We start from the raw sequence: 24,825 nt of genomic DNA on the forward strand, positions 1-24,825 counted from the left end.
CCGAGTCATCACATACTGTAGCATAAAAAATGGCATAGGACCGACATACTTTAAAGGCATGAAGCTCACATTTGAACACAAATTATATTTAAACAACTGAACAACAATATGGACGACAATATAGATGTATATAAAATATTGAACCGGTTCATTGAAACGAAAAGTGTACTGAACCGATTCGCTGTAATGAATGAGACGCTGAGCAACCTTTCAGTCACTTTCACTCTCAGTTAGGGGGCGTGTGTTTAACTAGTACAGGAAGGGATCACGTTAGTCCAGCTACCCGACGGACAACGAGAAATAATCATTTTAACTTAAGACAAACTGGGTGTGAAAATAATATAGTGACCCAAATCCACGGTTAATCATTGAGAAGGCAAAACAGTGGCTGCATGAACAAGCCAACTAAGTTAACCTTAGTCCTGCAGACATTGTCCAACGGAGCAAAGCCCACAACGGGACATTAGGACATTGTCATCTGACAAAGGATGACTGAAGCCCTCGTGAAAGACTAAGCAAACACAGATCTAATCTAAGTGTCACCCATGCATGCATAGAAGGATTAAAGCAGCTCAAGGACATGTTTGAGAATTTCAGAGAGAAACTGCAAACGGTGCAGCAGGACTTCACTTCAGGGTAAGTATTTACCGCCTGACTGCGTTCATACTCACTGGGGTCCTAATATGATGTTGAGGTAGCAAATTTAGGTGACCTTTAGAACCTGTACTGATATTACACAATACTGACACAACTTCTGCATTGGCTTCCTCACGAGCGGAGAGCCGAGAAGTGGATGCTAGCTAATTAGCCTGCTAATAATCTCTCTTACAGCAAAGTGTGTAGTTTGTTTTTGTTTTAGATATTCTAAAAAAATACAAATAATAGGTATAAAATGTATGTAACAATGTATTTTTGGGGATGAGAGACACATTCGAGATGTTCAGTGTCAAGTTAGCCGCATGCTAACGACTGCAATCTTGAATTGTACTAATAACTTTCAGCTGATCGTCATGTGATGGGCGAGACAGTATTTTTGCGTTTTATGACACATTTTTATATAAAACATTTTTCTTTTTAACACGGTGTCAACGTAAATGTTTCCAAATGACAGTGGGTGCAGTAAATAGAACAAACTTAAACATATTTAAGTAATCGAACACAAATACTATTAATTAATTTTGTACTTTGGCATATTATTTATACATATCCTGTCTCATATTTCAACACTTTTCAGAATCAAGACCCTAAGTGACAAATCCAAGGAGTCGAAAGTGAAGAAGAAACAAAGGTAAGCTATAGCAAGTTTAAAACCTCTCAGTTTATATAGTATAATAAAATGTTTATTACACCTTTTATGTCCTTTTATGTTTTATTTCTTTCTGAGAATTTTTTTTAAATTATGACTATCATACATTTTTATTATGATTTACAGAAGACACTTATTAAAATGTCATGCAATATATAACAATAGTTAATGTAACAAAACATCTTTTCAGGCCTATAGCGGGAACCATTTAATGACATTAAAAACTCTATAAGGTTCAGTCCCCAAAATTAATTGTGATTTTTAAATCTTTACGAATCTTTTCCATGATCCTTCAAACCATTAAGTTTTACAAATGTTTAATTCATTAAAATATAATGAAATTTAGTCTGATCACTTTTTCTTTTATATAGTTTAATAAATACAGGTCAGAATAAGTATGTTGTTTCATTGTACAATATATTTTACCCTGAAATATTTGATACTTTACTTATATTTAATATGCTTTCATCTATAAAATTCAAACACCAAAATTGTATGTCTCATCTTTGACATTTTTGTATGTTTTAAATATTATATTTAATATAAATTTTTTTATGTATATATTCATTTATATAAATATTTAGTATATATTTTGCCAGAAGAGATGAAAACTTTCCACAATATTCTGCTGGAGTCGAGTTGCTCAGTCGGTAAGTTACTTTACATTTTTCAACAAATGTCAGCAAAAATGTCAATGCAGTGGAATCCATTTAAAGGGTCAAGGGGATATTCTCATAAATCCCTGAAGTTGATGAATGTATTTATAACCACATTTTGAAATGTATGGCTATTTTTCTCACCAGATATGAAGACACTTGGGTGGCTCTTCATAAACGGGCTAAAGAGTGTGCTAAGGCAGGGGAAGTAAGTTCACACATCTAACTCTGTCCTGTTGAGGGTTTGTGGTGCTGTAACTTTGGTAACTCAGCTCAACTCTGTCTGTCAGACGGTGGACGGGGAAGTCGTGATGCTGTGTGCACACTGGGAGAAGAGACGAGGAGCAGTGCTGGAGCTGCAGGAACAGCTGCAGCAGATCCCTGCTTTCCTCTCAGACCTGGAGACTATCACCTCACGCATCGGTGAGACTTTCACAAACAGTCCTCATGCGAGAAGAATCTTAGATCAAAGACAGATCTGAGATATTCATCCGGGGCTATCGTTAGAGAAGGAGGTTATTAATATTACCTTAGTTTTAAACAGCTCATTTGGATTCACTGACAAATCTTCCTCTCTGCCGTAGTTCTCCAAGCTCATTTGTACTTTCATGTATTGAATCTTTATCCCCAGCTGACACAAACTCTCTTGTCTTGTCAAAGTTGAGTATAATATAACATGAGCTGCTGTGAAAGGAAGGATCATCAGTGAATTAATGACCTGAATTTCCACATGTACCTCATGCAAATCTGAACCATTCGGAAAACTTGAAATACAATTATATAAGCAACTTTTTTATATGAAATCAGTGTGTATTGTACTGATTATCTGGCCTTAAATGGAGCTTTTACTGTGACAGCAGAGAAATCTGATCACCTTGACTGCCTTTGCAAAGCATTTGTCTGCGCTCTGTGTGTAACTGTGATGCAGGGCGGTAATGAGAGTGATTCCTGTGGAGCTCCATCTGCTGATGTCAGTCGCTGTTGTTCATGGTGTAACATTGCACCTATTGGCTTCAGGCATTAATCTTCAGACTTGGCTCCCTTACAAAATGTCTTGTGTCGCTGGAGACTAAACAATAGCCAGATAAAGTCTAGTGGTTGCTCCGATCGTTCATTTGTTATGAGCTCTTTTTGCTGTGTTTTCTTTTGTAGAGTTTTGGACAAACTACGTTTTCTGTGTAATACTCTATGTAGGCTTCCTGTAGTTAGTCAAACTGTGATGCATTTTTCTGGACTCTTTTATAAATAGAATATTCAAAAGAACAGCTTTTATTGGAAATAGAAATCATTTGAAACATTATAAATGTCTTTGCCGTCACTTTTAATCAATTGAATGCGTCCTTGGTTAATAAAACAGTAAGTCCTTTTTATTTATATGCATGAAGTGATCAAGTGTTAATTCCTCCTCCTCTTCCACTACCTTTCCAATCTAATAGGCTAGTGACAAATGGTCAAAAAGTGCTTTAGTTTTCGAGATACCCCTACCGGAGGTAGAACTAAACCCAACAATGTTTTTCTTCATCTCTAAGGTCTCCCATATATGAAATGGATTCTTGGCTAAAAATATTTTACTGCTAAGATTGTTAAATTAACAGATATTGTTATACACCACAAAACCAATAAAGGACTGAAATATAGCCTGTCCGTATGGGAGTTAAGGCATATAAACTAATGCAGATCAATCACACAAGCTCTGAGAGCTTTGAAACTTGACATGTTTGTAGTCAGGAAGTTGATTTAACTACTAGAAAAGACTGGATGTGAATATCTTGATGTATGGAATAAATAGAGACATGTAAACACATATCTAAAATAAGCGGACATGCACAGATTTAATATCTATGCAGAATGTTTTCATTTACTTTGTGCTTGCTTTGCCTGGCATTATCATAGAAACACGTATGATAGCTTGTTGGAAAGGTGGGGTTGTGCTGAATCCAGCAATACCAAATATGTAAATATATGATAAAAGAAAAGTGTTCTGTCACTCAATGTATGAGGTGTCCAAAATGAATGAAAATGGAACACTGACATAATTGAGTCCAAACCCATTCATTATCAGTGGTGAGAAGAATGTTGAGAAATTCAAATATAAGAGACATCAAAAAATATTTAATATGGCACCTTGTACTATATGGAAACAAAGATTGAAATCGAATGATAACACCTTACCATAGCACAAACAGGAGACCAGGAGTTTTAACTTAATGAACTTTTTAATAAAACTATAACTTAACTTCACACAATACAACTTAAATTATTAATATGTAAATATATAATAAAAGAGAAGTGTTCCGTCACTCAATGTATGAGGTGTCCAAAATGAAAGAACGCTTGACAAAATAGCCTTAAGTCCAAATCACATTATCAGTGGTGAGAAGAATGTTGACAAATTCATGGTTACTGCAAAGTAACTTACATTAGGTAAGTGCTGATCTATATTTATGATACATTTAATAATGATACATTTCATAAGGCACAGTAATTCACACAATTCATATGAACCACAGATCCAATTGAATCAGGTTAACATTGGAATGGAACACCTTTATTAAAATATCGTCACTGACGGGCAGAATCCTCGCATGTCCAAATTTTGTCTATTTCATATTTTTTCACAATTCAATGCTATTGGTCAAACCCCACGTGGTAAACAATCTAAAGTGTTGAAAATAGATTGAGAGCAAATCTCTTAACTCCATTGGACACTTCAACTGTCTGAGAATCCTCGTAACTCCACCTCTTCTTCACTCCGCGGCAGGAGGTTCCACAGCATTTTGTGTCCTCAGGATTTAAAGTCGCAACGATTGAGAAATCCTCATCGAGCAACACATAAAGCAAGCCTTAACTCTGATTTTACCTATTTTAAACTATGATATCAGTTATTGATGTATTTTAAATGTCTACTTATTACTAGGCAAGGCAAGGCAAGTTTATTTATATAGCACATTTCATACACAATGGTAATTCAAAGTGCTTTACATAAAATAAAGTAAAATAATCATGAAGAAAAATAATAAAAATAAAGACAAGCAATTTTAAAACTTTTAAAATTATGAAAAAAACTACTTAACTAAAATGAATTTAAAAACAGTTAGAAAATGATTTTACATAAAAAAAGTGAAAATATAGTGCAATCAGTTCGGACATTGCACAGTGCCCATTTAATAAATGCACAGCTAAACAGATGAGTTTTGAGTCTAGATTTAAATGTTACTAGTGTTTTAGCACATCTGATCTCTTCTGGAAGCTGATTCCAACTGCAGGCAGCATAGTAACTAAAGGCGGACTCCCCTTGTTTTGTGTGAACCTTTGGTATTTCTAACTGACTCGATCCTAGTGATCTGAGTGCTCTGTTAGGTTTATATTCAGTGAGCATATCTGCAATATATTTCGGTCCTAGGTCATTTAGTGACTTATATACGAGTAAAAGTGCTTTAAAATCAATCCTATATTTAACTGGAAGCCAGTGTAAGGACCTGAGGACTGGTGTGATATGCTCAGATTTTCTGGTTCTAGTCAGAATCCTGGCAGCAGCGTTCTGGATGAGCTGCAGCTGTCTAATGGTCTTCTTGTGAAGGCCGGTGAGGAGCCCATTACAATAGTCCACCCTGCTGGTGATAAAGGCATGAACAAGTTTCTCCATGTCTTGGCTGTAAACAAAACATCTAATTCTTGCAATGTTTTTGAGATGATAGTATGCTGATTTAGCTACTGCTTTGACATGACTACTGAAACTCAGACCGGTCTCCAGAATCACACCAAGATTCCTGACATGATTTTTAGTTGTTTGACCCCTAGAGTCAAGGTATGCATTCACCTTGAACACTTCATGTTTGTTTCCAAATGCAATGACTTCAGTTTTTTCCTTGTTTAGCTGAAGAAAGCTCTGGCACATCCAGCTATTAATTTTATCAATGCATTGGCAGAGGGAGTCAATAGGCGGATCTTTTGTGACGTCATTGTTTATGTTTGTCGCGTTGCATCATGGGAATCGTGTGGCAGGAAACACCGCTAGATACCTGTAATTTGATTGTTTTGCACGTTTGGAGGAGGATTTAGAGAAGAGGATGGTTCACTCTTGCTGTGTGGTCGATTGTACGGTTAGTTGGGGGCCTGATAAAAAGTTTTTTCGAATTCCCTCCGAAAAGGATAGAGAAAAATGAAAGAAATGGTTGCGTGCAATTAGGCGATTGAACCTGGACGGTCCGAAGAAAGCCTGCAGCTTCTGTTTGAGTTTGTGAGGCACATTTTGTTCATGGTAAGTCTTAGTGACTATGTATTTATAGAAGATTGAATAAAAATAAATAAAACTGAGTCAAATCAACCGAGTCATATGTTTTCGCTTTCTGATCCAGGTGTCCCAAACCGCAATCCACAGCACCCAGACTATGTTCCTCACATCATTCTGTAGCTGTGCTTTGCTGCAAGCCTCACTAGTACATGCAGCATTTGTAAGTCCTATCCTGACAGCTGCTTCTACTTTAAACATTAAAGCTGCTACACGACTGCATGTTTCTCCAAGACTGGATTTGAAAGAAGGAGAAATTTGTAAGCTGTGATATACAATTTTTCACCATAAGTACAGACGCCATTGAAACTCTCACACTGAAAACAATTGAATTGGTACAACAGTCACTACATTTTCAGTAAATAAATAAGTAAATAAGAACACTGATCAATGAAGACTTACCCGGCTTTGCAGTCGCAGTGAGCAGTGATTATTTCGCCGTTCTCTCTGGCGATCACCCACGGGAGATGCGAATCATGCTGTGACTCTGCTTGGCCAGGTCTAACCTCTGCTTTTAGCACGATCACTGCTTTCTGTTTGGCAGAAAAGATTGGCCCAACTTTTCGAGAAACAAAATAATCATAGGCCTTCAGACTTTTGAAAGCCTTTAATCTTTCATGAGTGAAGGGTCCAGGGGTTTCTATTAAATAAGAATAAATGTCTCCCCAGCAGATTGGTGGCCAAGACACGGGCGAGTCGGACCAACGTTTTTTGTCATCCCAGATCCTTATATGGGCTTTGAATAGCTTCGATTTTGTCACCAATACAAATTTTGAGCTTCTCTCCAAACCTCCTCCGGTCTTCAGATGTTAAAGTGCTTATATATTGAGGATTTTGCCCGCTAAAGGCCCGTTCACACCAAGCACGATAACTATAAAGATAACGATAAAGATATAGTTCTAAAAATCGTTCTCAATATTAAAGAATAGCAGAGTCCACACCATAACTATAACGATAAAGAAACGATATCGTTGGAATCACTTTCAGAACGATTTTTCCCCCTGATGAACGATAAAACATTGCCAACCAATCAGAATCAATCCTGCTGTAATGAGCTCGAGAATTTAAAGCAGCAGAAGTGCCGTGTCCGCTTAAAATACACAGACAATATCGTTCGCTGGTGTGGACGCTAATATCGTTATCTTTATAGTTATTGTGCTTGGTGTGAACGGGCCTTAACTCACTTGAAAGTGCTCGTTGCGTCTTTACAGCCCGCCATACTGTTTGTTTTGTTGCCACACAACCACTCGCGTATGCGTACAAAGATGTCATCAAAGATCCTCCTATTGGGCTGTAGTAATTTGGAGATAAGGCTAGGTAAATCTGGGTATCATCAGCATAGCTGTGATAGGCAATTTGGTTCTTTCTCATTATTTGACTTAGTGGAAGCATATACAGGCTAAACAAGAGCGGTGCAAGAATTGACCCTTGTGGCACTCCACATGTCATGGACGTCCACTTAGACTTATGATCTCCTAGACTCACATAATAGCCTCTCCCTTCTAAGTATGACCTGAACCATTTGAGTACAATCCCAAAAAGCCCAACCCAGTTTTCCAGTCTCTGTAGAAGTATGTTATGATCGATAGTACTAGGGTTATTATTACTAGGCTTATTATACATGTGCATTGAAGTTTTAAAATGTATCTAATTTCTAATTCTACTTGTATTGAATTAAATGTTTTGGATACCAGCATTAAATTATTGTTTTATTATTATTTTACTGACTCAAAGTTGGCACTGTGCATGTAAAATGCCCCAAGTAGGCTCACAGGTTTTATTTATGGGAGAAAAAAGGTCTGTCTACTGGCGCCAAGTAAGCCTATCTTTGCATAACTCTTTTTCATTTCTTACAATAACGAATGAAAATTGTTAGGTTAGATACATTTGAGTAGGCTTGTTTTGTTAAAAATCCATAGCTGTAATGCTTTGGTAATGCTCCACACAGCTCACGCTGAAAAGCGACGCAGTGCCATACTCGGAGACTGGCCCCATTCTCTCTTGCACGGCTGCTTCGCTAGCATCATCGGATGCCTATCAGAATCCGGGAGTTAAGACCGCAGTTTGAGCCAGTGGCTTGAATTGATATGGCTCAGGCCCTGGCCCTGTGTCCTCAGACACCTCGACATCCTCCACTTCAGGTGAAGGTGAGGGAGAAAAGTCCTCTACTTCAAATGAACGCCCTGTTGCAAAACTACTTGCGTCACTAGAGTCACTCTCCATTTTAGCTACTCTAACAGCAGCTGTCAATTAATCTGTCACTGAGGGTCTCAGGTTCACGCCCCACCCGCTCAGCCCTGCCCTTGGTTTGTCCCCTCTATCTCCGCTGTGCTCTGCCCACTTTTCAGCATTTTTCAAATATTGGCTCTGACCAGGGGTTTAGTTACCCCTTAAAGCCTTATCTCTTGTCAAAAGGCTCGACACGACCGCAGACTTTGATGAACACTGCTGGCAGCAGCGACGTCTGTGTCTGTATCATTCTTATCAATGAGTGCATAACCTCGTATCTCCCCGCTCCCAAGTCATAAAAATCTCGTATCTCAGATTAAACATGATTTTGTCCCACCCTCTTTGTTTTTTGATGATGGAAGCATAAAGAAGACAACAGCAGCTGCCAAGTGTAAAAGAACCATCAGCATATATCATTGATGGCATGGATCTTCTTCAAATGCTCAATGATTCAGCCTTTCAAACGTACAATGACCTGGGTGAGTGTGTCTGGAAAAAGATCGCAACTTTAATGGGAAAGGAAGGTAACAGCTGTGTCGTTATAGTTTTTGATAGATATGACTGTCACGGTAGGAAATCCAGTGTTTTTCCTCCGTGTCATGTTTTGTGGTTGTTTTTGTACTTACGTTGTCTCCATGTGCTCGTTTAGTTGATTGTCATCACCTGGGTGTTGATTGTCTCGCTCCAGCTGATCTTCATCACACCTCAGCTACTTATACTCACCTCACTCTCTCTCTGTTGTCAGATCCTCTCTCATGTCTCCGTGTCCTAGTTGGATTACCGTCTTCCGTGTTCGTGTGCTGGATTGGGTTCGTGTTGTCGTCCTCGTGTCAGTGTTCCGATCGTACTGCTACTCCCGAGCCCATTTTACCGGGGACCATCATTATCTCCGCGCTCAGATGGGAGGTCGAATCGAAGGTGTTGACTGCCTTAGAAGGGGTAACGCCCCCGGCTCGTTGCCCACCGAACCGATTGTTTGTGCCGGAGGGGTTACGGTCAGACGTTCTCCAGTGGGGTCATTGTTCCAGTGTTGCTTGTCACCCAGGGGTTAGTAGAACTAGATTTCTAGTCAAGCAACGATTTTGGTGGCCTGGTATGGCTCGTGACGTCCACGATTTCGTCTTGGCTTGTTCAGTTTGCGCTATTGGTAAGACTTCCAATCGACCTCCAGATGGGTTACTCTTACCGCTGTCTGTCCCTTCAAGACCCTGGTCCCACATTTCGCTAGATTTTATCACCGCCCTCCCGCCCTCTAAAGGCAATACGGTGATTTTAACCGTAGTGGACCGGTTCTCGAAGGCGACTCATTTTATTCCCTTGCCCAAATTACCTTCAGCCAAGGAAACAGCGGTAGCTGTCATTGACCACGTCTTCCGCATACATGGCCTTCCGACAGACGTGGTTTCTGACAGGGGTCCCCAATTTGTGTCCAAATTTTGGCGAGAATTTTGTAAATTGTTAGGAGCGACTGTTAGTCTTTCTTCCGGGTTCCATCCCCAGAGCAATGGTCAAACCGAACGAGCCAATCAGGATGTCGAGAGGGTTTTGCGATGTTTGGCTTCCAATAATCCTTCGTCCTGGTGTCAGCAACTCTCAGTTGTGGAGTACGCACACAATTCTTTGCCAGTGTCATCTACGGGCATGTCTCCATTTAAGTGTAGTTTAGGGTACCAACCACCTAATTTTGTCAGTACGGAATCCGAGGTTTCGGTCCCCTCCGCACACGCACTAGTCCAGAGGTGTCACCGCACCTGGACCAGAGCTCGCAGAGCTCTGCTCCAGGCTAGGTCGCGCACCAAGGCTAAGGCCGATCGCCACCGGTCGAAGCCTCCCCGTTACGTCGTCGGTCAAAGAGTGTGGCTTTCTACCCAGAATATTCCTATGCGTTCCGTTTCTAACAAACTTGCTCCCAAATTTATTGGCCCGTTTTCTATTACCAAGATTATTAATCCGGTAACCGTGCGTCTTAGCCTTCCTCCGGCGTACAGGAGGATTCATCCCGTGTTCCATGTGTCCAAAATTAAATCGGTGATTTCTTCCCGTCTTAATCCGCCTGCCCCGGTTCCCCCCCCGCCTCGTCTCGTTAATGGGGAAACCACCTATTCGGTTAATCGTATTCTGGACTCTAGACGGAGGGGACGCGGTTTCAGTACTTGGTGGATTGGGAAGGTTACGGTCCGGAGGAGAGAAGCTGGGTTCCTGCTCGGGACATATTGGATCACCACCTTATAGATGATTACAATCTACAGGTAAAGCAGGCTGGGAACGTCAGGTGACGTCCTAGGGGAGAGGGTACTGTCACGGTAGGAAATCCAGTGTTTCCTCCGTGTCATGTTTTGTGGTTGTTTTTGTACTTACGTTGTCTCCATGTGCTCGTTTAGTTGATTGTCATCACCTGGGTGTTGATTGTCTCGCTCCAGCTGATCTTCATCACACCTCAGCTACTTATACTCACCTCACTCTCTCTCTGTTGTCAGATCCTCTCTCATGTCTCCGTGTCCTAGTTGGATTACCGTCTTCCGTGTTCGTGTGCTGGATTGGGTTCGTGTTGTCGTCCTCGTGTCAGTGTTCCGGTCTGTTCCTGGTTTCATCCATTGACCTCCTTCACCTGCACCATCGTCTTCACCATCCAGCTCTTCTCACGCCACCGTAGACCTTCCTTGCCATTGCCAACATTCTGGACTCTCTTTCTAATAAACATCATCTGATTGCCTGCAATTGCTTCCTCCTCTTTTACCTGTCGTTACAATGACCACCAACACTCAATCAAAGATCTTGAAAGACAAAGAAGAGGCACCAAGATGGGCATCCTAGCACCAACCTGGATGAGCTGAGGTGTCAGCAGCAAATCTACCCCCAACAGAACCCCGAAATGTTTCAATAGGGTCTGGCTGCAGGCTTGTACTTGCACTCTCAGACTTGCACACTCAGACATTTGCACTTCCGCTAGTGACATCACTTGCAGTCTTTATTTTTTATTTTCTTTATTTTTTTTATTACTTTTCGTTTGAATTTCCCAACATTTTATAAAGCCAGGTGGTGAAGACAAGAAAAAAGAAACTAAATTACAATGTCACTTGCAATTGCTACTTGAACTCTCCGCTACCTGTGACTTCACTTGCAATCAACACAAATCGTGCATGTTGCCAATGGAGACAAGACGCTGTGGTGGTGATTAAATTATTAAAACTAATTTAGTACTATAACGTACAGGGTCCTGCAAGAAAAAGACAAGATCGGCAAATCCATGGCCAGAACACCAGAATATGAACATTTGCACAAAGTCTCTAGCTAAGCGTAGAAAAAAAAAAACACTTAACATGGCTTAATATATTAAGATGCTATTAAAATATCAAATTAAATGTACAGTTCATTAATATAAGGAATATGTATATAGTATTTTCCTCACATACCGCAAAATGTGGCATAATGGACATAGATGAGAAAGGCCAAACTCATGCTTCTCTACTTTATTAAAATACATCACTAATATGTACAGGCAATCAGGTGAGCCCAGAATAAACGCAACACGCAAAGTTTCACTTTAAGCATTTTTCCATATAGAATAAACTGTCTACAACTTGTTTATATCACCATAAAACATATCACATTGAGCGTTATGTTGTATGGGAAGACAAAGTTTGCACATTGTGTTCATAGCCATCTGCTTGCCTTGCAGTACATTGAATAATAACTATATATTGAATTTGATCTTTTAATTGAACTTAATGTGTCTGAATACATTATGCCATATTAAGTGTTAGTTTTTTCTACAGAAGAAAAACACTTAACGAAAGACTTTGTGCATTGAGTTCATATTCTGCTGTTCTGTGGCCAAGGTCTGTGCTTGTCTTTTTCTTGCAGGACCCTGTACGTTATTGTACTAAATTAGTTTTAATAATTTAATCACCACCACAGCGTCTTGTCTCCAGTGGCAACATGTACGATTTGTGTTGATTGCAAGTGAAGTCACAGGTAGCGGAGAGTTCAAGTAGTGATTGCAATTGACATTGTAATTTAGTTTATTTTTTCTTGTCTTCGCCACATGGCAACTGTTATAAAATGTTGGGAAATTCAAATAAAAAGTTATCAACAAAAAGAACAAAATAAAAAATAAAGACTGCAAGTGACGTCGCTAGCAGAAGCAGTGTCTGAGAGTGCAAGTGCAAGTCTGCAGCCAGACCCTTCTCCAATGGTTACCAAAAGCAGTTGATGTTCCAAATGGTTGCTGCTAGAAAACAAACTAAACAGCCTGAGAAGACAGGGCTCATTTCCCAGAAGAGTGTTTGTTTCTTTAGTTAGATTGCCATTTGTTTTATTTAAGACAGTAATTTAAGTTGTATTGTGTGAAGTTAAGTTATAGTTTTATTAAAAAGTTCATAAAGTTAAAACTCCTGGTCTCCTGTTTGTGCTATGGTAAGGTGTTATCATTCGATTTCAATCTTTGTTTCCATATAGTACAAGGTGCCATATTAAATATTTTTTGATGTCTCTTATATTTGAATTTCTCAACATTCTTCTCACCACTGATAATGAATGGGTTTGGACTCAATTATGTCAGTGTTCCATTTTCATTCATTTTGGACACCTCATACATTGAGTGACAGAACACTTTTCTTTTATCATATATTTACATATTTGGTATTGCTGGATTCAGCACATCCCCACCTTTCCAACAAGCCATCATATCATATTTCTATGATAATGCCAGGCAAAGCAAGCACAAAGTAAATGAAAACACTCTGCATAGATATTAAATCTATGCATGTCTGCTTACTTTAGATATGTGTTTACATGTCTCTATTTATTCCATACATCAAGATATTCACATCCAGTCTTTTCTAGTAGTAAAATCAACTTCCTGACTACAAACATGTCAAGTTTCAAAGCTCTCAGAGCTTGTGTGATTGATCTGCATTAGTTTATATGCCTTAACTCCCATACGGACAGGCTATATTTCAGTCCTTTATTGGTTTTGTGGTGTATAACAATATCTGTTAATTTAACAATCTTAGCAGTAAAATATTTTTAGCCAAGAATCCATTTCATATATGGGAGACCTTAGAGATGAAGAAAAACATTGTTGGGTTTAGTTCTACCTCCGGTAGGGGTATCTCGAAAATTCAGGGGCATTGTCACTAGCCTATAAGCAGATAAGACATATTGCATTCCGTCAGAGGTTTCAGAGCTCGAATTCAGAGAGAACTGTGAATTCTAATGGATTTATATCAAGGGCACTTTCTAGTGTTGCCACTTGGTGGTGTTATGTAGCTGCATCTGTGCAAACTCCTACTGACACTTAACAATATGCCTTCATGTCAATTATCATTCACAATGTAGTATGAAATGTAATAAGTAATAACGACTGTACAGAGGAAATGTACTTTTCTTAATGGAAATGACAAAATGTCACCATACCTTGCATCTTAAATCAGAATTGTAGAACTAATTCACTAGTGGTAATAATCTATGATTCCAGTTTGATAGGATGGACACATTCAGGGGCTTTTTGCATTTTTTTTATACTGTACATATCATTTTCTTTAACTCAAACCTTATTACTTTTTCATGCTTTTGCACAGCTCATCTGGAGGCTGACTTTGAGGAGATGGAGAGTCGTCTGCTGTATCTGGAGGATTTGTGTGCTCAGTGTGAGCATCAGCGCTCCAAGCACTTTCAGATCCTGCAGCTGGAAAACTATAAGAAGAAAAAAAGGTAAAAATGGTGTTTCTTGCTCTTAAATAAAGCCCCAGACTCTTTGATGTGTCCTTTATGTCTATTAAATCACAATAACTGCAGAACACGTAGGAACCGTCTATCAAGGGTTTTCCTCTTTAATTTAAAGAAAGAAAGAACAGAACATAGCATGTACTTTGGGCAGTATTTTACACTTGCAACATTGAGGACATATTAGAGCATCCATATTGAATAATAGTCTGTGGAGCAAGCAATATGACACCTGCTGTTTAGATTGTAAATCATTACAATACAACTGCACGCAGTGTGTTTTGACCATTTGCACAGAAGCAGTGAATAGCCACATGCAGAAATAAGTTTTATTGAAAACACCCAAATATCCTTGTACTATGAAAACCACAAACAAAATATGGGCTTAAGGAAAGCATGAATGTGTATCGTGTAATCTTACAGGCATCTGTGGTTCAGGTTCAGCCTGCAGCTAAACCATCCATCCCTGGCTTTGGCCAGTGAGTTGGAAAGCAGCTGTGTTCAGTTCTCCTTCTGCGTGTGGGTATTCATTAGTACAAACACTGTGAAATGCTGCAGCCTCTTTATCTCAGGAATCTGGGGCTGACATCTGGCGAGATTGTGTGCTATGTATTTGGCTATATATGTATGCATTAATGTAACCCCCTTTATTTGTTTTCTAGGAAAGAGCTTGAGTCTTTCAAAGGTAAGAAATATTATTTTTTAAATCCCAAAAAGCATAACCTGCCAACCTCCAAAGCTAATGCTAATATATAGAGAATATATGTGTTTACAAATCGTCATAACATTTGTTTCTTTTATTTATAATTCTAAAATGTATTTATAATTTATTTCCAACAAGGATGCATTATATTGATCAAAATTGACAGTACAAATTTAACATTAGTAAAAAAAAATGTTTAGAATGGTGTTCTTTTGACATAATCAAAAAAATCACAACCCTAAGCTTTTGAACCAGAATGTGTATAAATATTTTGAATTATATAATTATTTATTTTATTATAATATTATCATTTAAATTATTTATTCATAACCATGCATTTTTAATTATGTAATTTCTTAGACTCAGCGTTTATAAAAATCTTATGTACATAAGAAGTGTATGAATATGAAGTATAACTAGTTTAGGAAAAGCAATGAGTTATCGACGACTGACAAAAAAAAGTTTTTGATTTTGATTTAAAGATAGAAAGAAGAATGGTCAAAGAGTCAAAAATGGTTTCTTATTTGATGGAAGTGTACGTTTTCTAGGGATAAACCATTCACAGTTTATTCTTTTTGTATATTATTTAACATTTTTATTAACCGCATGAAGCTGATTTAGTGCTCAATATTGAGAAGAACTGTGTTGTAATTACCCAGGCGACACTAATTAACCCCAGGGAGGGCAAAAGTGCTCTAGTGTGCGGTTGCTGCTGTCTTTATCAGAATCAGAAAAAGCTTTATTGCCAAGTATGCTTGCATATACAAGCAATTTGTTTTAGTGACATAAGCTTCCAGTACACAGAGACAACACACAGACAAAAAACAATAAAATGTAAATATAAAGATTGCAAAATAAATAGAAAAATAAATCAGTTGTATGAACAGTTGTGCTATAGATGATAATGGAATAGAATAGAGTGAGATGCAGGGATGTACTAGGATGGAGGTGATAACAAATAAATATAAGGATATTGCACATTTTTATTGCATAAGTGGGGAACATGGTCTCATGATGGCATTAACTCCACCCTGACCTCCACGGGGAGGCTGCTGCTCCATCTGTTCACACCTACAGTCCAGTATAAATAACAATCACTCTTATCATCATAGCTCTTCGATCTATCAGTTAGAGATGTTGTACAAAAAGGAAATTGCCTTTAGGAATCATTGTTCACTTGCCCTTTATTTACAGAAAATTTAGTTCATCTGAGCTTAGAGGATTTGTAAGTGTTGAAAAATGTTTGAGGCTAAGATTATTATTTTTTTTTTTACATTTTAGTTAACATCCTTGTCTTTGTCACTGAGAAAGTGGTAAAGACTGTTTATAACACGTCCGTTGGTACGTAGGCGGTGCTGCTTGAGATTGGCTCGTCTTTTGTGTGGGTGATGTGCTCAAGACTTCACACCTTATACTTGACTTATTTATTTATTTAGATCTTAAAATGATTATTTACGTTTCTATGAATTCATTTTTCCTCTCTGTGAGCAAGAAAGCTGTGCTTTGCTTTATTAGATTTATAGTTAACTGGAGTTTCAGAGTGAATGTGCTTCTTTGTCAGGTTGCAGTGTTTTTGGGCACTGACTGACTAATGATTATTCATACTAATGCTGACATTATGTTCTGTTATTGTACTTTTAATCACAAGTTTAGCTGAGTGTAGTATATAGTATAAGATCGGCAGATTAGTCCCAGATCACAAAGCGATGAAGGCAGATATTTGACATGAAACTCAGTTTTCTACAGACCCTCCCCCTTCAGGTTTGTGAATGGTACGTTCCCTGCTTTCCTCCTCACTCCAGCTGCATCTCAAGCTCTGTGTCCCTGAGCAGGCAATGCCTCAGCATTCCTGGCCATAGAAGAGCTGCTTATGGAATAAAACCCACAGCAGAATATAAGATGTTCATTTAGCCGTTCTTCAGGTAGACTTGAACTGCAGTCTCTGGCGTATCGGTCCTGCATTCAGCTCATCTGCGCTCTTCAAGGAGAAACACAAAATGTCCACGTCGGGAACTCTGGACAGCAGCATGAGAGATTCTTGTAGGTTTCCATGCACTCTTTTTTCGATGTGCCAATGTATCACAGTTCTGGCGGTTTGTCAAGAGATCTGAATTGGTGGTTTGCAGTCATTGTTTGTCATCTTGGGCTTTGGCTGACTTAAGTAATGGAATTTCAGCACAGATTAGGATGCCTACGGTGGCTTTCATCTCTATTCCTTTACAGGACCAGCCATCATAATGCAAGTCTATGCAGCGCATAGAATTCAACTTTTATAAAAGACTTTATGGAAGGTCAAATCTAGAAATGTTGCTCAAAATGGATAGCCTTCTGGATAGCAAGTTGTTGTAGTTAATTAACATTGAGTTGGGGTTATTTCTGCTGTGGTGTGTGTGGAGAGCATTTCTTCAGCGTGATGTTTGCATAAACTTGTATGCCTTCATGCTTCAATTTTGACTTGTAAATTGGGGTTTATATGAATGAGCTGTAGACCTGCAACCTCTAGGTGCTCAAGCAGTGTAATCTCAAAGTTATCTCAGACATTCAGCGTTCATCAGAGAGAATTGGCATCATTAGCTGTAATGAGAAATATTTTATTACATTATATTACGTTAGAATGAGTGCTTAACATACAAATGACATGAAATCAGTCCCATTGTTGGAAATTGTTATAGTAATTATATTCTATTATTATAGTTAATATTAAAGATTATGCCTAATTTTTTAAATTGTGCCTTTATCATTTTTTTAATGTCATTAGTCATTAACATCATATAGCATGTATCTTTATTTGTTATTTTCTCATATTTTCTCACTTTAATTATTTCATGTAACATTAAATGTCATCACAACAACATAACTAGAATTGATATGAATTTAAATACTAATTTAAGGAGCATTTGGTATTTGTCTGTGATGCCATGTTTTCAGTGAATGTGTTTTTTGCTTGACATCTCTCAGATCTACTCATAGAAACCAGAGTCTGTTTGTAGCTCATCGTCCACTCTACTTGAGTGCAGTGAGACAGATGACTGATACTGAACCCTCCATGTGTTGAATGATCTGTCGGTCCAGAAGAAAGTGTTTGCACATTCTTCTCTCTGCTTCCTCTTCCTGTTTCTGGATATTGGGGTTCTGTTCTGTGTGTGGCCCTAGGGCTGAACCTGCATTACCATCTGCTGCCAGATGCTCCTCTGATTAGCTGCAAGATGCCTAATCTTTGACCACGCTAATATTTGTTTCATGCTCCATTTTCCTAATAGAAGATTGATGGAGATTTTCATCAGCGAGTAGATTATGAAACTGTGTTGTTGAAGTCTCAGCTGTGGTTTTCTGTGCATTGGCCCTCACAAACGTTCTTAACATGTTTTCTTCTTTCCTGAGGAACGTGTGTGGAGGATGTGACAAGTGTGATCAGAGCGCCTGGGGCTCATCCCGTGCTGTCATTAGCTAGCACACACACGCAACAGTAAATATGACGAAAGGCACAGCTTATCCCCGCAGATTTAGTTCTTTCATGCCATATCCATGATTTAGTTCTTGTGGACATGGAGTCATTAAAGGAGGAAGACGCTGTTCATTAGCATTCCCATTCATCTCAATGGCAGTTGCTCAGATGGCGTAGATCTCATGGCTGCACTGTTTTTTTTTAAGCCAGTCACCTGAAGCTCAAGTGCATTAAGTAGAAAAAAGTAGCTATATTCATAGGGTATTAAGAACAGTCCCCGTCCTTTCATTTGCAGCTTTCCTGATCTGTGACGTCAAAGGCATGATAAATCCCATTTCGTGCATGTAGAGCCCTTCAAAAAAGAAATCTTGAGAAATCTACTATAGTTATTAAATAATTAAAGTGTAATTAGAAATAAACTACTGGGCGAGTTTGGTTAAATTTAGATTTTGCTCTCCAAAATATGTATTCATTTCATTAGAAGTATAGTAAAAACATTAATATTGTGAAAATGTTCTATTTTCTGTTAAGAAATAAAATTCTTATTATCAATGTTGAAAACAATGAATCTTTTTGTTGCAACTGTGATACATTACCATTAAAAAAGAAACATTGATAAAAGCAATTAATGGTAACTGAGTACCAATAATAACAGCATACCAGAGTTAATTTTAAAGGAGTAATCGTTCCTTTGCCTCACAGAAATTAATTACATTTTAAAATCTATAAAGCAGAAAACAGTTATCTTAATTGCAGTCTTGATGAGCATAAGTTAAGAGTTAGGAATATTTCCTTTTTTTCATTTATGCCTAAAATCGTAATATTGCCTGAGAAAAAGAGTTATGCTGTTGTCATTAATATCAAGCCAATAATTGAATTAACATTAAATTAGCATAAAATCAAAACAAATAGATTTGTTTTACTCCTAAATCCTGGTTATTACCATGAAGAGACTGAATAATGATGATCCTGCCGTGAAATATCGAGTTGACAAGCGTTAGGGTTGAAGTAGGTTATTAATCAGAGGAGTAGTACAGTATATCAAGCAAATATCACTGCTAAACTAGTGTTTTGATAATACATGCATAAATAATCAGCTCATTTTAAATCTGCTTGCATCAACTTCATTTATGTGATTTAGCCCATTTCTGCAAGGCTAATGTTGTACCAAAAAGGGCAACAATGGTTTCTCAGTGAGCGTGTTTTTATGTTCAGGCCAGCATTTTTATTTAACACTGTTCAACCAGCATCTGTTTAAAAAGAGCGTGTGACAGGACTGTGGTTAAGACCACATCCTAATAACAGAGGCGCATTTCGCGTGACCTCTTTGTCAGTGGACTTCTTTTCTTCACATAATACACAGGAGGATTGTGATAATGATAAAAGTTTCTTTCTCCAGAAAGCAGGGTGATTTTGTGTTTCATTCTAAAAAGCTGCATCTTGGATGCGTCACCATAAACTTTGGCAGGATGTTTGTGCCATATATTTTTAAGTGTTTATCACACACTACAGTGACATTCAGATAGCACATGCAAACTTCCTGCTTTTCAGAGAAGAGTATGCACTTCCTGTGAAAGATAAAGATTTTAATTGCATCTTGTATCACTTACGCTCTCACAAAAGAAGCGTTGCGTTCTCCGCCACTAGTAGAAAATGCTTCACATTCGGAGGTAAGCTAGCATGCAGGAAAGACACTTGTGTAGGATCTTGTTCTTTGATGTGTTGTAGAAAGCATGTTTGACGATGTATGCAATGTTATCTTGAAGTTCAGATGTCAGAGGTTTGGTTTAGATATTGCAAAGTATCTTGGGAAATGCGTATCAGGCAGATATTGGAGCTGGTATTGTGTGGATATTGGAACATTTGTGTGTGGAGTTGGGCAATTTAATTCTAGAGATCTCAGAGAATATCCTATTTTTAAATGTGTTTTTAGATAGCAAAAATAAAATAAAAAATCCTCTTTTTCTTGCAGCACTGGGGTTTAAGTGCTGTTATAATTATAAAACAAAAATGATGTAAGAACGCTATTGTTCAGAAGTGATTGATAAAAGACTACACTGTTAGAAATAATATTTTCTATTCATCAAAGAATCTTAAAAAAAATCTGTTTCTTAACAAATATTAAAAAGCACAACCAATTTCAGCTCCGATAATATAAGAAGTGTTAAAAGGATTTCTGTAGGATCTTGTGAACCTGAAGACTTGAGTAATGGCTGATAAAAATTCACCGTCACAGAAATAAATTACATTTGAAACTATATTAAAACAGAAAACAATTATTTTTAAATTGTAATATTTCACAATATTACAGTTTAACTAAAGCTTCTTCAAATAAATGCAACCTTGGTGAGTTGTGTGAGAAATGAAAATGATCATTTCAATTCATTATAATTTAAATACTATTTTATTGCTATGAGCAAATGTTTCTGCATCAATTCTCTGAGGGTTAATCCACCTCCCTTTTCCAGTTCATTTTGTGCTTCCATCCCCCATCTCTCTCTCTCTCTCTCTCTCTCTCTCTCTCACTTTCTCTCTCTCTCTCGCCCTCTCTCTCTCTCCCACTCTCTCTCTTGCTCTCTGTCATTTTATAACCTACTTGGTGTTTTATGTCTCTCTTTAGCGGAGCTCGATGCAGAACATGCCCAGAAAGTGCTGGAGATGGAGCATGCGCAGCAGGTCAAGCTAAAGGAGCGGCAGAAGTACTTTGAAGAGGCGTTTCAGCAAGACATGGAGCAGTACCTCTCCTCAGGATACCTCCAGATCACCGACAGGAGAGGTCAGTTACTTCTTTTCGAAGGACCACCTCTGGAAATATTTGTCCAACGGTCTAAAATTGATTCGTAACATCCCTTTTTCTTTCCATCTTGACTCTCCCTGTGTAGTGTCCTTACGTCTTTAGTGGCAAACACATATGACAGTAAACAGTGTTTTCGATTTTCAAAATGTGATTGTTCTGTTTTTCTTTGTAAACTTAAGAAAATTAGAGCAAAACAGAATCACAGTAGCCCTATATGATGTGCTGCTCAAGGCTGTGTCCTTCCCTTCATGAATATTTAAACATGCTAGTACTATGTTAAATGGGAGGTTAAAGTGCTTGTGCAAGGATGTTGATGCTAAACTGATTGTCTTCTCTTTCCTCTCTGCTGCTTTAATGCTGCCCTGGTGTGTGAGGTACTCTATCCCTCATTCTTCAGCACATCTTCTTTGTGCTAGGCTCCTCTGTTCATGTGTTCATCTATTCACTGTATAAGGTTGTGAAATCTGCTTGTGTATTCCTGAACTAAACTTGCTGTTCCGTGGGTTTTGAAGTGCACATGGGTTTGAATGAAGGTTTATTTCTTTCTCTGGGACAGATCCATTAGGCAGTATGTCCTCAATGGAGGTGAATGTTGACCTCCTGGAACAGATGGATCTGACGGATGTGTCCGATCATGAGGCTCTCGATGTCTTCCTCAGCTCCGTAGGGGAAGAGAGCAGCGCTCAGTCTCCTGACACAGGTTGGGCTTTGCATATTAAACATATTGCACCCAGTATAATTGAAGTACTATGGAGTCTTTATTGGGGAGTGTTAAGAGTTCTTGTGGGAAGAAACAAAACCAAAAATTACAGAAAACAATGTGCTTGGATTTGTTCACATTAGCGCAATCAAATCCACTGTCGCAATCAGATTTCCGGACATTTGTAAATGTGTTTTAAAGTAGGACTTTTTGCTGATCCATTTCAGTTTGAGCTGTCTGGTCAGAATTCAAGAGTTTCCTGACCTCTCAGGATAAGATTACCGTATTTTCCGGACTATAAGTTGCACATTTTTTCATAGTTTGGCTGGTTATAGTCAGGCGACTTATAGTCAGGTTCGACTTATTTATGAAAATTAATTTAACATGAGCCTTGATAAATCAAGCAAAAGAAAACATGACCTTCTCCAGCCGTGAGAGGGCGCTCTATGCTGCTCTGTGCTCCTGTAATCTTCACTGAAAACATAGAGCGCCCTCTCGCGGCTGGAGATGGTAATGTTTTCTCTTGGTTCTAAATAAATGCGACTTATAGTCCAGTGCGACTTATATATGTTTTTTTTTTCTCGTCATGGCGAATTTATGGACTGATGCGACTTATACTCAGGTGCGACTTATAGTCCGAAAAATACGGTACACTTATATTAAAGTTCTGTATTAGTTTGTCCAAATAAATAAAATATTAAACACTAAAACCAAAATCAATTGCTGTAGCACATTATAATCTTATGAAAACTGGATATTCATTTTGAGATTTGCTAAAGATGGAGGAGCATTATTCATAGTTTTTATTTTCTGGGAAATATAGCTGTTTGCAGCTGCCAATAAAAGAGTAGTACTCATCTTTACTCAGTCCTCAACAAGTTTTGTCATATAAGTTTTGTTAAATACCGCAGATTCAGAGCATTAGGTGTCCAGTCATTCTGCTTATCACAGCACTTATAAAATTAATCAAAAGTGACAGTAAAGACATTTGTTTCAAAAATTATATCCGATTTCTTTTTTTATATATTGTTCATTCTGAATTCTGAAAAAACAAATTGTATTACAGACTCCACAAAAATATTAAGCAGCACAAGAAATGTTTCTTGAGCATCAAATCAGAATGATGTGATATAGTGCTGATTTTTACTCCGTCCTAAACTAGTTTTATCATTCCACTAAATACTGCAGATACTCAGAAAATGTGAAAGCAAAGTGTGCAGGAATGGACACATTAGACTCCTACCGTGTCTCTCATAGCCTTCAAGTATTCAAAGTTTGCGACTGCACTTCAGGACTAATTCATATTCTGAAGTAGATGGCGTGACACATTTGAACCTTGTTCTGTCTGTTCATCAGGCGGTCCGGCTCTGGAGCCTGGCTCGTCCCCCTCAGAGATCAGCCTGAAGGTGCCCTCACAGACAGAGCTACGGCACACCGTCTCCTCAGTCTCATCCTCCTGCACTGACACCGTCAGCGGCGTGACCGAGGGTCCGGATGAAGAGGAGGCCAGCGAGGAAAGCTGCAGCGGAGACTTTCCACTGGTCCAGTCAGATGAGGAGGAGGTACATGCTGACACAGCCCTCATGGGCCTCCCAGAAACAGAGCCGCTCAAAAGCTCAGACGACAGCGACACGCAGGCCCCCTAGTGGCCACGGATGGCAAACGCACTCGTTTGAGTTGCTTTCTGGATGAAAACCTGTTTTACATCAAGGCCCAGACAAGAAGTAGTGCTGAAGACCAGCCAGATGTTTCTTCATGGCTCAATGGGACACTTTGAGATGATTTTGGAGCCTTATAGAACACTGTTTGTGCTCAGCCTAGAGAGCCCCTCTTTCTGACTCTTAGCACTGTGATTTTTTGTTTTATTCTTTCTCAATACAAAAAATCAGCTCCGTGTATGACAGTTCTTCGTATTACCTATTGCTTCAGAATTATATAATAATAAACATTTTACAGTGTTCCTGCTAATATCACTGATGTATGTTGCATGAATTTTTAATGCAGAGCTCATTTTTGCATATGACATTATTGAGCCGATTGAAAGACTTTGAAATAAAATAAATAAACCTTGAAATAAGAGGGTCATCAAAGACAGTCTCAGTGTAGAACTGATATTTCATATCATAGTGATCTAAGGCAAATATCTTCCACCAACGATTTCACAGAGTCTCTGATATAAAAATAGCCGGGAACATTTGGACCATCTGTGGTCACAGAATTTACAGGCTCCCCGTACAGCAAGCTGTTGCTCTCAAACCCTGTTACCTCTGGAGAAGAATAGTTCTCACGGTACCTGCAGTGACATGAACGCAGCGAGAATGAGGGTTTCAAAGTCTGACTATATGGGTTTTGATAAGAAATGACTTCAAGAACAAGGGATAATGGGTTAATATTAGTCTATACTAAATATTCAAATCAACAGCCAGTAATATTAATGTACCTGCGCTAACATGAACTTACAATGAACAGTTAGATCTGTTATCAACACATACCAGCTTTTTAATTGTACATGCTCATTTCCCATTTTTACATTTAGATTACATTTGCCATGTTCAAAATTCATCTTTAAAAACGCTATTAACATTGTTAAATGTAATCTTTTGAATAAACATTTTTCATACTGTACAGTTTAATGTTGTGATGCCTAAATTAATTTCTAGTATTTATTTTATTTTGCTTTTAAATTTGTTGTGTTTATATATATATATATATATATATATATATATATGATGTTTAACACAAAATAATATATAATTTTGCCATTTTACCAGTTATTGTCCGTAACATCAAAAATACTCTGCATCTCCAAAAAATTAAAAATAAAAACCTTGAGGCCGCTATATTTTTGGAAGGATTGACAAGTGATTCATTTATTAAATCCAAAACATATACAAACTTGAAAAGTAAAAAAAAAAAGAAAAAAAAAAAACTAAAAAGATCTCCACTGTACTGGAGGACTGAGTAACAGTGC

The 24,825-nt window shown here is 38.1% G+C and overlaps 1 protein-coding gene across 4 annotated transcripts; it reads left to right on the forward strand.

The window, feature by feature from the left end:
• Positions 1-208: 208 nt before the first annotated feature.
• On the forward strand, positions 209-24,479 carry dtnbp1a (dystrobrevin binding protein 1a). Of its 4 annotated transcripts, none has more exons than XM_026284975.1 (10): positions 209-636; positions 1,235-1,288; positions 1,891-1,956; positions 2,110-2,170; positions 2,253-2,385; positions 14,065-14,197; positions 14,872-14,894; positions 20,978-21,133; positions 21,720-21,854; positions 23,211-24,479. In XM_026284975.1, exons 1-10 carry the CDS (start codon positions 581-583, stop codon positions 23,498-23,500), a joined length of 1,107 nt encoding a protein of 368 aa, XP_026140760.1. In that variant the 5' UTR covers positions 209-580; the 3' UTR covers positions 23,501-24,479. The 4 variants fall into 4 exon arrangements, with proteins under 4 accessions (XP_026140760.1, XP_026140759.1, XP_026140762.1 ...); XM_026284974.1 differs by having other exon boundaries at positions 211-636; positions 21,711-21,854; XM_026284977.1 differs by having other exon boundaries at positions 212-636; positions 1,906-1,956; positions 21,711-21,854.
• Positions 24,480-24,825: the final 346 nt, after the last annotated feature.

Source organism: Carassius auratus, chromosome 16 (assembly GCF_003368295.1).
Source record: "Carassius auratus strain Wakin chromosome 16, ASM336829v1, whole genome shotgun sequence".
NCBI classification, from domain to species: Eukaryota; Metazoa; Chordata; class Actinopteri; order Cypriniformes; family Cyprinidae; genus Carassius; species Carassius auratus.